The sequence below is a fragment of the Pecten maximus genome, chromosome 6 (genome assembly GCF_902652985.1).
Source record: "Pecten maximus chromosome 6, xPecMax1.1, whole genome shotgun sequence".
NCBI lineage: Eukaryota > Metazoa > Mollusca > Bivalvia > Pectinida > Pectinidae > Pecten > Pecten maximus.
The window spans coordinates 34275444-34288473 of record NC_047020.1 but is presented as its reverse complement, the minus strand read 5'-3'; the positions used below and the strand labels follow the sequence as shown (position 1 = coordinate 34288473).

At 39.2% G+C, this 13030-nt stretch overlaps 1 protein-coding gene across 1 annotated transcript in view; it reads left to right on the top strand.

Annotated features, from left to right (window-relative positions):
• The window catches only part of LOC117329620 (AF4/FMR2 family member 1-like), a 30366-nt gene that overhangs the window by 7806 nt on the left and 9530 nt on the right, over positions 1–13030 (top strand). The window contains exons 3-9 of the mRNA XM_033887643.1: positions 4962–5083; positions 6206–6272; positions 6581–6720; positions 10756–10827; positions 11607–11700; positions 12208–12345; positions 12561–12756. Coding sequence (XP_033743534.1) covers positions 4962–5083; positions 6206–6272; positions 6581–6720; positions 10756–10827; positions 11607–11700; positions 12208–12345; positions 12561–12756 — 829 coding nt within the window. The remainder of the gene's footprint in view (positions 1–4961; positions 5084–6205; positions 6273–6580; positions 6721–10755; positions 10828–11606; positions 11701–12207; positions 12346–12560; positions 12757–13030) is intronic.

Sequence of the window (13030 nt, the reverse complement as noted above, 5' to 3'; positions counted from 1 at the left end):
CACGAACATGATACCAACTCACCTGCCCAGTAGTTAACTACTCTTAGATCTGTTCTATAAATTTACCAGTTATTTTGTCAAGTCATGTGTTGACTCAAAATAACAGACATTTTGGCTTTGTTTCAAAGCTCACAGATTTAGGGTTTAAGTATTAGATCTTTTTCAGTGTAAGGAAATCTTGGGTTTGAGTGTAAGATCTGTTTTATTGCTTCAAGATCTTGGGTGTTGGTATTTAAGCTGTTAGATTGTTGAGAAAATCCTAAGTGTAGTTATTTGATCTGTTTCATTGTCGAGAAATCTTAGGTTTTAACATTTAATCTGTTTTAGTGTTGAGAAAAAGTTGGGGTTTTTGTCCTGCCTACAGTGAAGAGAGCCTTTAAATGGTGTTACTTTAGCGACACCAGCAGCTTCAACATTTCACTTTTTTTTTTAGTTTTGCGCTCCAATTCATTTTTCACCAAGTATAAGTCCAACATTAACTAAATTTGGTATATGATATAGTTAGATCACAAAGTGGTCATCTTTCAATGTGTGTACACAATATCGTCCAGAATTTATGGTTCAGCAACTCTGGAAATTAGGGATGCTAGGAGTCTGGAATTAATGTTTTGTGTTCAGCTCAGTTTCTCAAAAATTATCACTGTTATTTTAACCGAACTTGGAATAGAGTTGTGCTGTAGGTATTGTCATCTCAACACACTCTACATATTACATGAATTTAAACTTTATATTATGGGGTATTCTTTAGAAATTTATATAAAATCTTCATTGCTTAGCCAAAATTATAGCAAAATTTGAATGAATTCTATAATAAATCAGCTGTATTTTCTTCTCATTTTTCACATAGTGATTCTTTAGGGTGATTAAGGTGATTTTCGAAATTTGGCATGATTATTTATCTGTTTTAGTGTCAAAAAATCTTAGGCTCCAGCATTTTATCTGGAATGGCTTGATATAGAAAATAAAAATAAAAAATAAAATTTCTTCGTTTAAAATTTGGAGATAGGCAGCACAACTTGTTCTTGGAAATAATCCATCTTACGCCATACATCCTGTTATAGAGTTGCTTGGTGCGTATTCTGTTGTAAAACACTTGGTAATTCCCATAGCTACATTACTGTACTAGGTTGTATGCATCATCTCTTAAAACATTCATACAGGTTGTTACAGCAGAGATCGTTAAGAACACATCTCCTGTGTTTACAGATCCTTTGAACCGATTATTCATTGGTGTTAGTTATACCTTCAAATTAAAAAAAAAAAAAAAAAAATTGATCTAGGGAATGATATGCCTGTGGGAAGTATGTTGCCAAATTGTTACTGCAGTCAACTTTAAAATATTGACTTCATTAATCATCTCCACAGTTAATCAAATCGAGTTTTGATTGATTTAACAAGGTCAAAAGGTTATTAGGTGAAGGTAGTGGATTCCCTACAGTGTTACAATTAAATCAGTGTTGTTAATGACAAAAATTGTGTTTAATTATCAATTTTATTGTAACACCATGTCAATGTTAATCTTCTTTAGATACTGATTGTTGTATTATCTTATTTGTTAAGTCTGGCTTAATGAACAGCAGCAGTGTCGGTAACTCTAGTAATTATATAAAGGAAGGACGACTTAATTCTTAATAAATGAAATAAAATTTGTAACTGTTGATTAATACATGATGTTAAATTTAGAGTAGGGTAGTTATTCCCCTTGGTATTTTACATAAAGTTAGGACAATTATAAGTTTAATTGACGTATTATTTTTTAATTAACAAAATCAAGATTAAGATCTAGTTTCAGAATTCAGTTACACTGCAACTTTACACACGTTGGAGAATAATTTATTTTGGCTCTTTATTACAGAGCTTCTGTTAATCTCACAACTAATTTTATTGACATTTAAAATAAAATAATGCATCTGACATTATATCACCAATAATATATCCAATTAACGATTTTATCCTGAAGATTTTCTTGATTTGATGGAATTTCTGCTGTTCAGAAATTGATGCTGATGGCACAATTTGCTGGTGATAACACCAAGGTAATGAACTTAGACACCCGGAGCCTGCATGGTGTTGTTTATTGAATCATCCTGATTTAAAAAATCTCTATCTGTCTGTCTTACCGTGATCAGACTTGTTGTGGCCACGGATGTCTGTAGTCCTTGTAGACACTGCTATCACGCTGCACCCAAACCAGGTTTTAATATCAAACATGTTAACTTGTTTTCTCTTTGTATTGTACTGTAGCTGATGTTCATCGCAACTGGGTCATTTTATCCAGACTAAAATTTTAACCTGTTAATGTTTTATTTTGTGCATTATGATCCAGATGGGAAATAAAAATTGTGCTTGGTAAGATAATATATCCTATTATAGAATTGTTTACATCATCTTACAGAATATAGCCATTTGATCTTTATCAGATTTTCAAGGTTGTGTTTTGATACTTAAAGGTACACAATATAGTAAGTTTTTCTGACTACATATTTGTAATAAATAGGGACATAACAGATTGATTGACTCATGTATTCTTAGAAAAAGTAAGCTGGGCTACGATATAGGATCTGTGTATTATTGTAATGACTGACCACTATACCCTCAGGGTGTGCCTACACTATTTTAGGATCTGTCCGGACAATTTTGTCGTATGATTGACCTAGTAACAGACTGACCTTCTGTCCGGACAAAAATTGTCGTATGATTGACCTAGTAACAGACTGACCTTGTGCGTGTTTGACAATTTGACCTACAACAGCTTCAGTTCCCTGACAGGCCTCTACACCTTCAGGGCAATAACGGCTATCACCGATACAAGAGTCTTGAGATGCTAATACATTTTGTATGACATTAGTATCAACATTTCCAGGGTTTCTTTTTGAACGACAGGAAACTACAGAGAGTTGATGCTCATTTATCAATGCAGTTTTCTAGTTTTTGCAAAGATGTTTAAATGACAAGTAAATCAACAACAAGAACCGAGTTTGATCTGTCTGAAGTGTTTCTAGTTTTTGTTCAGACCGTACTTCAGTGCTCATTTCATTCTCCTAACTCGCCCTGGAAGTCAACACGTTATGCAGCAGTTTATTTCTGTCAGATACATGGTCTTTATTTCTGTTTCTTTAGATGGAAATAAAACATCATGTATTGCTCTAAAGGAAAACAATAAAATTGTACATCTTGCTCTGAAGGAAAACAATAAAATTGTACATCTTGCTCTAAAGGAAAACAATTAAATTGTACATCTTGCTCTAAAGGAAAACAATTAAATTGTACATCTTGCTGTGAAGAAAAACAATAAAATTGTAAATCTTGCTCTAAAGGAAAACAATTAAATTGTACATCTATTTTCCCTTGTGTTAATAGTAGTATACTTACGTTATATAAGTAATAGTAACAACACATCAAAATCCTTTACTGATACGGTCCATTACAATTAAGGAAAAATGGGCATAATGCTCTGTAAACCACTTAGATTTCGCAAAATATTTTATTTCGTGAACTTAACTGTTTAGATATTCGTGAATACATGATTTTGTGAAAACTGATATAGAAATGACTTTTAAGTTGTGAATGATGAGCTTACAGAGTCATCAACTCTGTAAGACTCCTTTATTGAATCCAAAAGTGTTATTTTTTCGTACAAATAATCATGAAGCATTTGAATTCGCAGTTGGCTCTCCTCGAATGTAAATGCAAAAATAAATCCTGGTGGCTCTTACATATGAAAGGGGTTAATTTAATCTCGAGGAGAAAAAAAATCATACAGGGACACCAAAAACCATTATGGTTCTTAGTTTGAACATCAATTTAGTCAATAAATGACGATCAGTTTTAAGACTTTACTTGAGAGTGTAGAGATGGCACTTGGTTTTGTCTGGAAAAGGTGAGAGATTTCCACATGGACATTGACTGAGATTTTAGGGTGACAAAGTTGTCTCTTTAGCCTTGAGAAGATTTAGCTCTGGTGACCCAGAGGTTTATTGTTCAATAGGTGAAGAGCTTCGTATTGATAATGGTGATGTTTCTTAGCTGAATCCTTGGTATGCTGTAACCTGTAATCTGTATTGTGCATCATTGTCATCAGGGAAAACACATTTTAACTGGTGCTAGACAGTACAGGGATGTTTTGGTGGAAGAGCATGAAGTTACGCAGCAGTAATGCAGAGCATTTTGTAGGGTTAACATTGCCCCTCTGGGAGCATTGTCTAGCTGTAAAGCTCCCATTCTGTTTTATTGTCAGCATTTCTTTGTTGGACTCTCCTGTTTCTCTACATCTCCATGCTGTTAATGCATTGGAGTTACACTAGTAAAAGTCTCACCATTCCTCCATATATTTCTTTAATGGATTTTCATATTCATTTTATCTATTCGAGGGAACACAAATGATTTCCTTAAGCCACATAGGAAATGTCTTTGTACATTGTTCTTCCCCATGTAATGGTCCAGTTTATAACGTGTCCACACATCTTACAAATTATGAGTACTTTTTATAGCAGGCATATCTTGTCTAGGAACTTTCTCCGTTGGAGATATAGAAATAATCACTTTAATTTGTTGGTTTCCTGGTGACGTCTAATGGAGCAAATAAAATGTATTGTGAGCCATTAGGTCATATTACCTGTAGGCAGTGGAAGAGTATTTGTTGGTGGTGTTTCTGATGGTTAATATTAAACTATGATCAGAATGTCTGATCAATCATTTGATTTTCAATCAGTTTTAACATTTTGAATGAAATGTTCACAAAAAAAACAACAAAAAAACCCAACAACAACAAAAAATCTCCCAAACAATGGTTTTTAAGTGGTATTCAATATTTTTTGAGAATTTGAGGTAAAGGTGGGTTCAGGGATTGAAATCCATTCGGAATTCAAATGATATTGTTTTGTCTTACAAAGTACTTCATTGTTATAGCTGAGGTGAGGACTGCACACTAAAACTAAACATTCATTATGTATTTTCTACAGGAAGATCAGATGAGTGTGCCCCCTGGTGGTGAGGGACAGCTTTCATCTGTGGAAACCTTGTATACTATCAACCGGGAGGGTGATGGAGACGTGCCTACTCACCCAAGACGCCTTGAAGATAGGTAGGTCATTGGTTACTAGGGATCACATGGTAATACATGGTACAAATCTCAAACCACCATTGGTTACTAAGAATCACATGGTACAAATCTTAAACAACAATTGGCTACTAGGGATCAAATGGTACAAATCTCAAACCACCATTGGCTACTAGGGATCACATGGTACAAATCTCAAACCACCATTGGATACTAAGGATCACATGGTACCAAACTCTAGCTATCATGGGTTACTAAGGATCACATGGTACGGATATTACACTATTACTATTTATAGAAAATCTTTCGTCATCTTTCAAGCGAATCTGCTTTTGATTTTGATCAAACTTCATGTTTTGGCCAAATATGAGGATACTTCAGATGAGCTGGCCTCGTGGCTTATTGAAGGATATTGTTGGGGGTATTTCTATCGTTTTTGATATCTGTTTGATTTCTGTTAATTGAGGTTATTATCTCCTATTTCATATGTCAAACATGTTAAAATCAACCCATACCAGCTACATCATTAAGCCCACTCTTATCTATTTTTGCCCTGTAAAAATGGTAACTAATGCTATTTCACCGTCAATTAGCCTATCCCATACACTGAGTCAAAGATCGTTTTGGCCTCCTGGGCTTATAGCAGACTGTAAATAATGGTAGTCTACTACAGAGGATGTATACAAAGGCGTTACAGCACAAATGTTGAGGTAGACTGTGGTCCTGATAACAGAATTATTGTCACCAGACATCATCAATTTTTACACCTCAACCTTTGTGCAAATTAAATGTATGTACGATCAAACCTGCCTTAACGACCGCCTAAATTAAGTGACTCCCTCTCGTATGTGACCATTGAGGGCTTTTTCTGAGGGCTATTTTGGGTCGTTAATGGGCCCCATTCCCAAATGGAATTTTTTCATTTTAAAGCCAAATTCCTATAATTTGCAGTTTACTCCTGAAAAAAATCTTTCCCAATTCACCAATTTTCTTCCCAAAATGTGTCAACATGATCCCATCCGAAATGAGTGAGAAAAAGTCCTGTCATTTATTTCCCTCCTAATGTTATTTACTATACTATTTACCAGAGCTATGTAAACAGTACTTAGGTGTAATAACGTAATGACTGGTTTTACTTTTTTGTAGCAGGTTGGACCCAGCAGATGTTTTCCTCAGTAGAGCCAAGGAACTCAAACACGATGCTGACAATCTGGTTTGTTATTGTATTCATACCCCAGTTAATTAACATGAACTTCTACTGTTTCAATTATGAAAAGTAAAAAAAAAAATATCATTTTTGTTGTACAAGTAAACAAGTTCAGTATTGGTTCATCAATTGATAAAAGGCATTCAGTACTGACATTATCAATTTAGATTTTTTTTTTCTTCTTAATCCTGTAAACAGTTGAATTTTCTGTGACGTTATTGTGTGTTATTGAATTATAATTATTCTTTTAAATGAAATGATTCCATAAATTAGAATTTCGTTACATTTTGACGTTAACTTTTTGTTTTGAGCAGACTGATAAGCTGGCCAAATCTCTCATGTATACGGAGGCAGTTCTGTCCTTTATCCAGTGTGGCTATGCCATGGAACGTGACCACCTGTCCGATGTGTTCCGAATGTACAGAATGTACCGAGACACCTTCAAACTCATTACGTAAGTAGTTATACAGGGAGAAGGGGGAGGTTACTCGTGATCACATGACCGGCTGACCATAGCAGAGGAGCAAACCTCCATAACCAGTCTCACCTGGGATAAAGGGGTAAAACCTCCATAGCCAGTCTCACCAGGGGAAAGGGGGCAAAACCTCCATAACCAGTCTCACCTGGGGAAAGGGGTAAAACCTCCATAGCCATTCTCACCTGGGGAAAGAGGCAAAGTCTCCATAACCATTCTCACCTGGGGAAAGGGGCAAAACCTCCATAACCAGTCTCACCTGGGGAAAGGGGGCAAAACCTCCATAACGAGTCTCACCTGGATAAAGGGGTAAAACCTCCATAACCAGTCTCACCTGGGATAAAGGGGTAAAACCTCCATAACCAGTCTCACCTGGGGAAAGGGGCAAAACCTCCATAACGAGTCTCACCTGGGGAAAGGGGTAAAACCTCCATAACCAGTCTCACCTGGGGAAAGGGGTAAAACCTCCATAACGAGTCTCACCTGGGGAAAGGGGTAAAACCTCCATAACCAGTCTCACCTGGGGAAAGGGGTAAAACCTCCATAACCAGTCTCACCTGGGATAAAGGGGTAAAACCTCCATAACGAGTCTCACCTGGGGAAAGGGGTAAAACCTCCATAACCAGTCTCACCTGGGGAAAGGGGGCAAAACCTCCATAACCAGTCTCACCAGGGGAAAGGGGTAAAACCTCCATAGCCAGTCTCACCTGGGGAAAGGGGGCAAAACCTCCATAAGGAGTCTCACCTGGGGAAAGGGGCAAAACCTCCATAACGAGTCTCACCTGGGGAAAGGGGGTAAAACCTCCATAACCAGTCTCACCTGGGGAAAGGGGGCAAAACCTCCATAAGGAGTCTCACCTGGGGAAAGGGGGCAAAACCTCCATAAGGAGTCTCACCTGGGGAAAGGGGCAAAACCTCCATAAGGAGTCTCACCTGGGGAAAGGGGCAAAACCTCCATAACGAGTCTCACCAGGGGAAAGGGGGTAAAACCTCCATAACCAGTCTCACCTGGGGAAAGGGGGCAAAACCTCCATAAGGAGTCTCACCTGGGGAAAGGGGCAAAACCTCCATAACGAGTCTCACCTGGGGAAAGAGGTAAAACCTCCATAACGAGTCTCACCTGGGGAAAGAGGTAAAACCTCCATAACCAGTCTCACCTGGGGAAAGGGGTAAAACCTCCATAACGAGTCTCACCTGGGGAAAGGGGGCAAAACCTCCATAACCAGTCTCACCTGGGGAAAGGGGGTAAAACCTCCATAACGAGTCTCACCTGGGGAAAGGGGGTAAAACCTCCATAACCAGTCTCACCTGGGGAAAGGGGTAAAACCTCCATAACCAGTCCCACCTGGGGAAAGGGGCAAAACCTCCATAACCAGTCTCACCTGGGGAAAGGGGTAAAACCTCCATAACGAGTCTCACCTGGGGAAAGAGGTAAAACCTCCATAACGAGTCTCACCTGGGGAAAAAGGCAAAGTCCCCATAACCAGTCTCACCTGGGGAAAGGGGTAAAACCTCCATAACCAGTCTCACCAGGGGAAAGGGGCAAAACCTCCATAACCAGTCTCACCTGGGGAAAGGGGTAAAACCTCCATAACGAGTCTCACCTGGGGAAAGGGGGCAAAACCTCCATAAGGAGTCTCACCTGGGGAAAGGGGTAAAACCTCCATAACGAGTCTCACCTGGGGAAAGGGGTAAAACCTCCATAACGAGTCTCACCTGGGGAAAGGGGTAAAACCTCCATAACCAGTCTCACCTGGGGAAAGGGGGCAAAGTCTCCATAACGAGTCTCACCTGGGGAAAGGGGCAAAACCTCCATAACGAGTCTCACCTGGGGAAAGGGGTCAAACCTCCATAACCATTCTCACCTGGGATAAAGGGGTAAAACCTCCATAACCAGTCTCACCTGGGGAAAGGGGGCAAAACCTCCATAACCAGTCTCACCTGGGGAAAGGGGTCAAACCTCCATAACCATTCTCACCTGGGATAAAGGGGTAAAACCTCCATAACGAGTCTCACCTGGGGAAAGGGGGCAAAACCTCCATAACCAGTCTCACCTGGGGAAAGGGGTAAAACCTCCATAACGAGTCTCACCTGGGGAAAGGGGTAAAACCTCCATAACCAGTCTCACCTGGGGAAAGGGGGCAAAACCTCCATAACGAGTCTCACCTGGGGAAAGGGGTAAAACCTCCATAACCATTCTCACCTGGGGAAAGGGGTAAAACCTCCATAACCAGTCTCACCAGGGGAAAGGGGTAAAACCTCCATAACGAGTCTCACCTGGGGAAAGGGGTAAAACCTCCATAACGAGTCTCACCTGGGGAAAGGGGGCAAAACCTCCATAGCCAGTCTCACCTGGGGAAAGGGAGCAAAACCTCCATAACCAGTCTCATCTGGGGAAAGGGAGCAAAACCTCCATAACCAGTCTCACCTGGGGAAAGGGGTAAAACCTCCATAACGAGTCTCACCTGGGGAAAGGGTTAAAACCTCCATAACGAGTCTCACCTGGGGAAAGGGGTAAAACCTCCATAACCAGTCTCACCTGGGGAAAGGGTTAAAACCTCCATAACGAGTCTCACCTGAGGAAAGGGCAAAACCTCCATAACGAGTCTCACCTGGGGAAAGGGGGTAAAACCTCCATAACGAGTCTCACCTGGGGAAAGGGGGTAAAACCTCCATAACCAGTCTCGCCTGGGGAAAGGGGCAAAACCTCCATAACCAGTCTCACCTGGGGAAAGGGGTAAAACCTCCATAACGAGTCTCACCTGGGGAAAGGGGGCAAAGTCTCCATAACTGGTCTCACCTGGGGAAAGGGGCAAAACCTCCATAACGAGTCTCACCTGGGGAAAGGGGTAAAACCTCCATAACGAGTCTCACCTGGGGAAAGGGGCAAAACCTCCATAGCCATTCTCACCTGGGGAAAGGGGCAAAGTCTCCATAACAAGTCTCACCTGGGGAAAGGGGGTAAAACCTCCATAACCAGTCTCGCCTGGGGAAAGGGGTAAAACCTCCATAACGAGTCTCACCTGGGGAAAGGGGGCAAAGTCTCCATAACTGGTCTCACCTGGGGAAAGGGGCAAAACCTCCATAACGAGTCTCACCTGGGGAAAGGGGTAAAACCTCCATAACGAGTCTCACCTGGGGAAAGGGGCAAAACCTCCATAGCCATTCTCACCTGGGGAAAGGGGCAAAGTCTCCATAACAAGTCTCACTTTTGGAATGGGGCCAATGTCTGTTTCACCTGGGGCGAGAGGCAGTCTTCATAACCATTCTTTCCAGGGGAGAAGAGCAAAGCCTTTAAGAAATAAATAGATGTGATCTTTGTGAAATTTCCAGGAAATTAGAATGCACTTCTCCACTTATTTCATACTCGAAATCCTTTAATCATGCCAGAAAAAAGAAAAATACGCAAGACTCGAAAAAGATTTTTGTGTTTCTTAAGTCACAATAGCTGAGATTCGAGAGTAATTTTAGTAGCCTTAAGGAGTGTTTGTTAGAGTATCAGATTAAAGTGTTGTAACTCTGCCGTGTCACAGTGCGGTGATTATAGATGTTTCTCAGCAGCAGCAGCCGTTTTATTTCAGGAAGATGCATCTGTTTTCCTACTAGGTATACACTTCCTGTGGCTTCAATCACAATTGGAACAGGAGACATGTTGTCTTTAAGGGACCGGATGCTCAGCTCCTAATGAAATTGCAGACCTATAACTGACTTGATACAAGCTATTAAGTACCCAGAGCCTAGATTTGTGGCCATGCCAGGGAAAATCAATGATGTCGGCTTATGATCAATTATAAGGCAGCAAAGCGAGTAATCGCCGATTAGGTTGTAGCAGCAGGAGGCATTCCAAGTACAATGAATATATTTTGGTTTAAAAAAAATAATTCTGCAGACAATTTCCAAGTGCATTGTGGAACCTTTTGTTAAAATCATATTGTAAAAACATCCAGCGGCCTGTAATCTCAGGCTACAGTGATATCACATTTTATAATTAAAATTTTTTCTCTCTTGTTTCAGGCATATATGTAGGTTTAGAAGCACCAATGACAATTCCATGTCAGAGAAGGAGAAAAAACTAGCAGTATTAAGGTACAGCAGCATAACATGTTCATGATTGAGATTGATAGATTTTGCCTTTTGCAGTATTAATCCAACTATGTCTGATAATAAGCCCACCCATATAATGATATATTACGTTGCTGTTCTGTATAATTAACAGTAAATTCCATTTCATTGTCCTGTAATAAATCCATCCCCTGCTAAAAATCTATGGGCTTATCTGTCAGTAATTTAGTGAAAGATAGATCCTGAAGCCAGGAGTGGTGATATTGTTTCGTTATTATTGTCCCATCTGGACAAGACATCAGGTGTTTATTGTTGTTATTACAGAACCAATCACAAACTTCCAATTTCATCATGCAATTGTGATGGAAACTCACACTAATGCTTACAGCTTCTTGTACAAGTTGTACATAGTCAAGTTTGCAAGTCAAAATTAGGTCACTGTTACTATCAATAGATCTTGTATAACATTGACGTTCTCTCTCTGTCAACTTCATTTCTTATCCAATATGTCCAGGAACTTCAAACCAGCATCTCTTGATAAGGATGATCACTGTTCCCTCAAAGAATTTTATGATTATCTGTATGTTGAAGTCATTAGATACATGTATTGGGGAAAAATGTTTCAAATGACTTTTGAGCTCTTGGCATTAACATACCGAAAATCAACATGAATTGTATTAATTAAATAAGATTATGAAACAAATAGAATTCTTCCATGTTGTCATTTAAGATTTTTTCTTATTTAATTTATAAAAAAAACAACAACCTTTAACTGAATGTTTTTATTTATGTTTTCTTTGCAGTTTTAGAATCCAGTCATTGTTATGCCAAAAATTATTCAAGTTAAAAAAGACAGAAGCGCTCAAATTCAAAAGGGTCATAGAGGAGCATAACAAGGTAAGAATTTACTAATCTAGGGGAAGTAACTCTTTAAAACATAATTATTCTCTGTGTTGTAGGGGAAGCAACTAGTTTCTATTTCTAAAATTTCATACCAAGTTGGTCAACAGATTGATTTTAAAATAATTGGTGTCTGTCAGTGACATCTTTGCCAGGACTAACATGTATATATTTATCATATATGTATTAGAACACACAAACTCTTCCTGCTTTCTCCAAAGATAATTCTCTGTTATGAATTTATGAATGTTGTTGGAGAATTTCAGCTTTTAGAAGACAGTAGGTGGGATTTTATGTATATGGAAGATTTCAATGAGATTCTAGGCAGAAATATTTGTACAATACCCCATATCTTTCTCAGAAATTTTCTATAAATTTTCTAAATGTGACCATAATTCTTGTATACTTGATAATAAAATCAAACCTATGTTAGGAATGTCTATGGATTATTTTAGGTATGTCTTTGGAATATGTGTTTCACCTTTCTGTTTGATTTTGTTTCAGGTGGCATCCAAAGCTCCACCGGCCCCCTCCCATGCTCCGTCTCCCCACCAGACCAGCTGGCCACGTACAACCGGCACCCCTTCACCGATGTCCCCCACCCCCTCCCCTTCTGGTAGTGTTGGCTCAAATGGTTCTCTGGTAAGTGCAGTAAACCTGTCGAGCCTTCCCCAATATTATTTACTTAATTAAAAAAAAAGGAAAAATAAGAAAAAGTAATGTCCAATTTTAGCACACACGAAAAAAAGGGGAGAAAAAGAAAAGTAAATATTTAATTACTATAACAAACTACTGTAGCAGAGTTTTGTATCTTGACTTTTGTGGTAGTAGCATTTAAAGTTATATTCTATCTACAGGGTAGCTGCAATGAAATCACCCCCTCCAAGCTGGGTGGAGGAGTCGTGTCCCTCACTGCCATGTCATCCCCGGGTAGTGTGAGCGTGCCCCAACGCATACATTCCATAACCCAGGAATACCTTGGTACCGTTAACTACTTGGTCATGGGCCAAGACTTCTGGGACCAGGCCGATGCAGCCATGATTGAGTTCAAAGGTAAAATGACATTCTGTTCACCATCATGTATTTAGGTAATGGTGCATAGTATTACAGAGTATTTCAGTTACGATGTATGCTGAGGTTTACGTTAAGAATTTCAAAACCAAAATTTGAGCCCCGCTTTGCATAATAATGGATCTATCTTAGGTGTACAGTCATACTATCTGTGGTTTTCATTTCTGGAATTACGTTTTTCAATTTTAATCATCAAAACCTTTAACCTTAAATATTTGAACCCCGACTTCATAAATCCTGATTCTAAAATAGACCT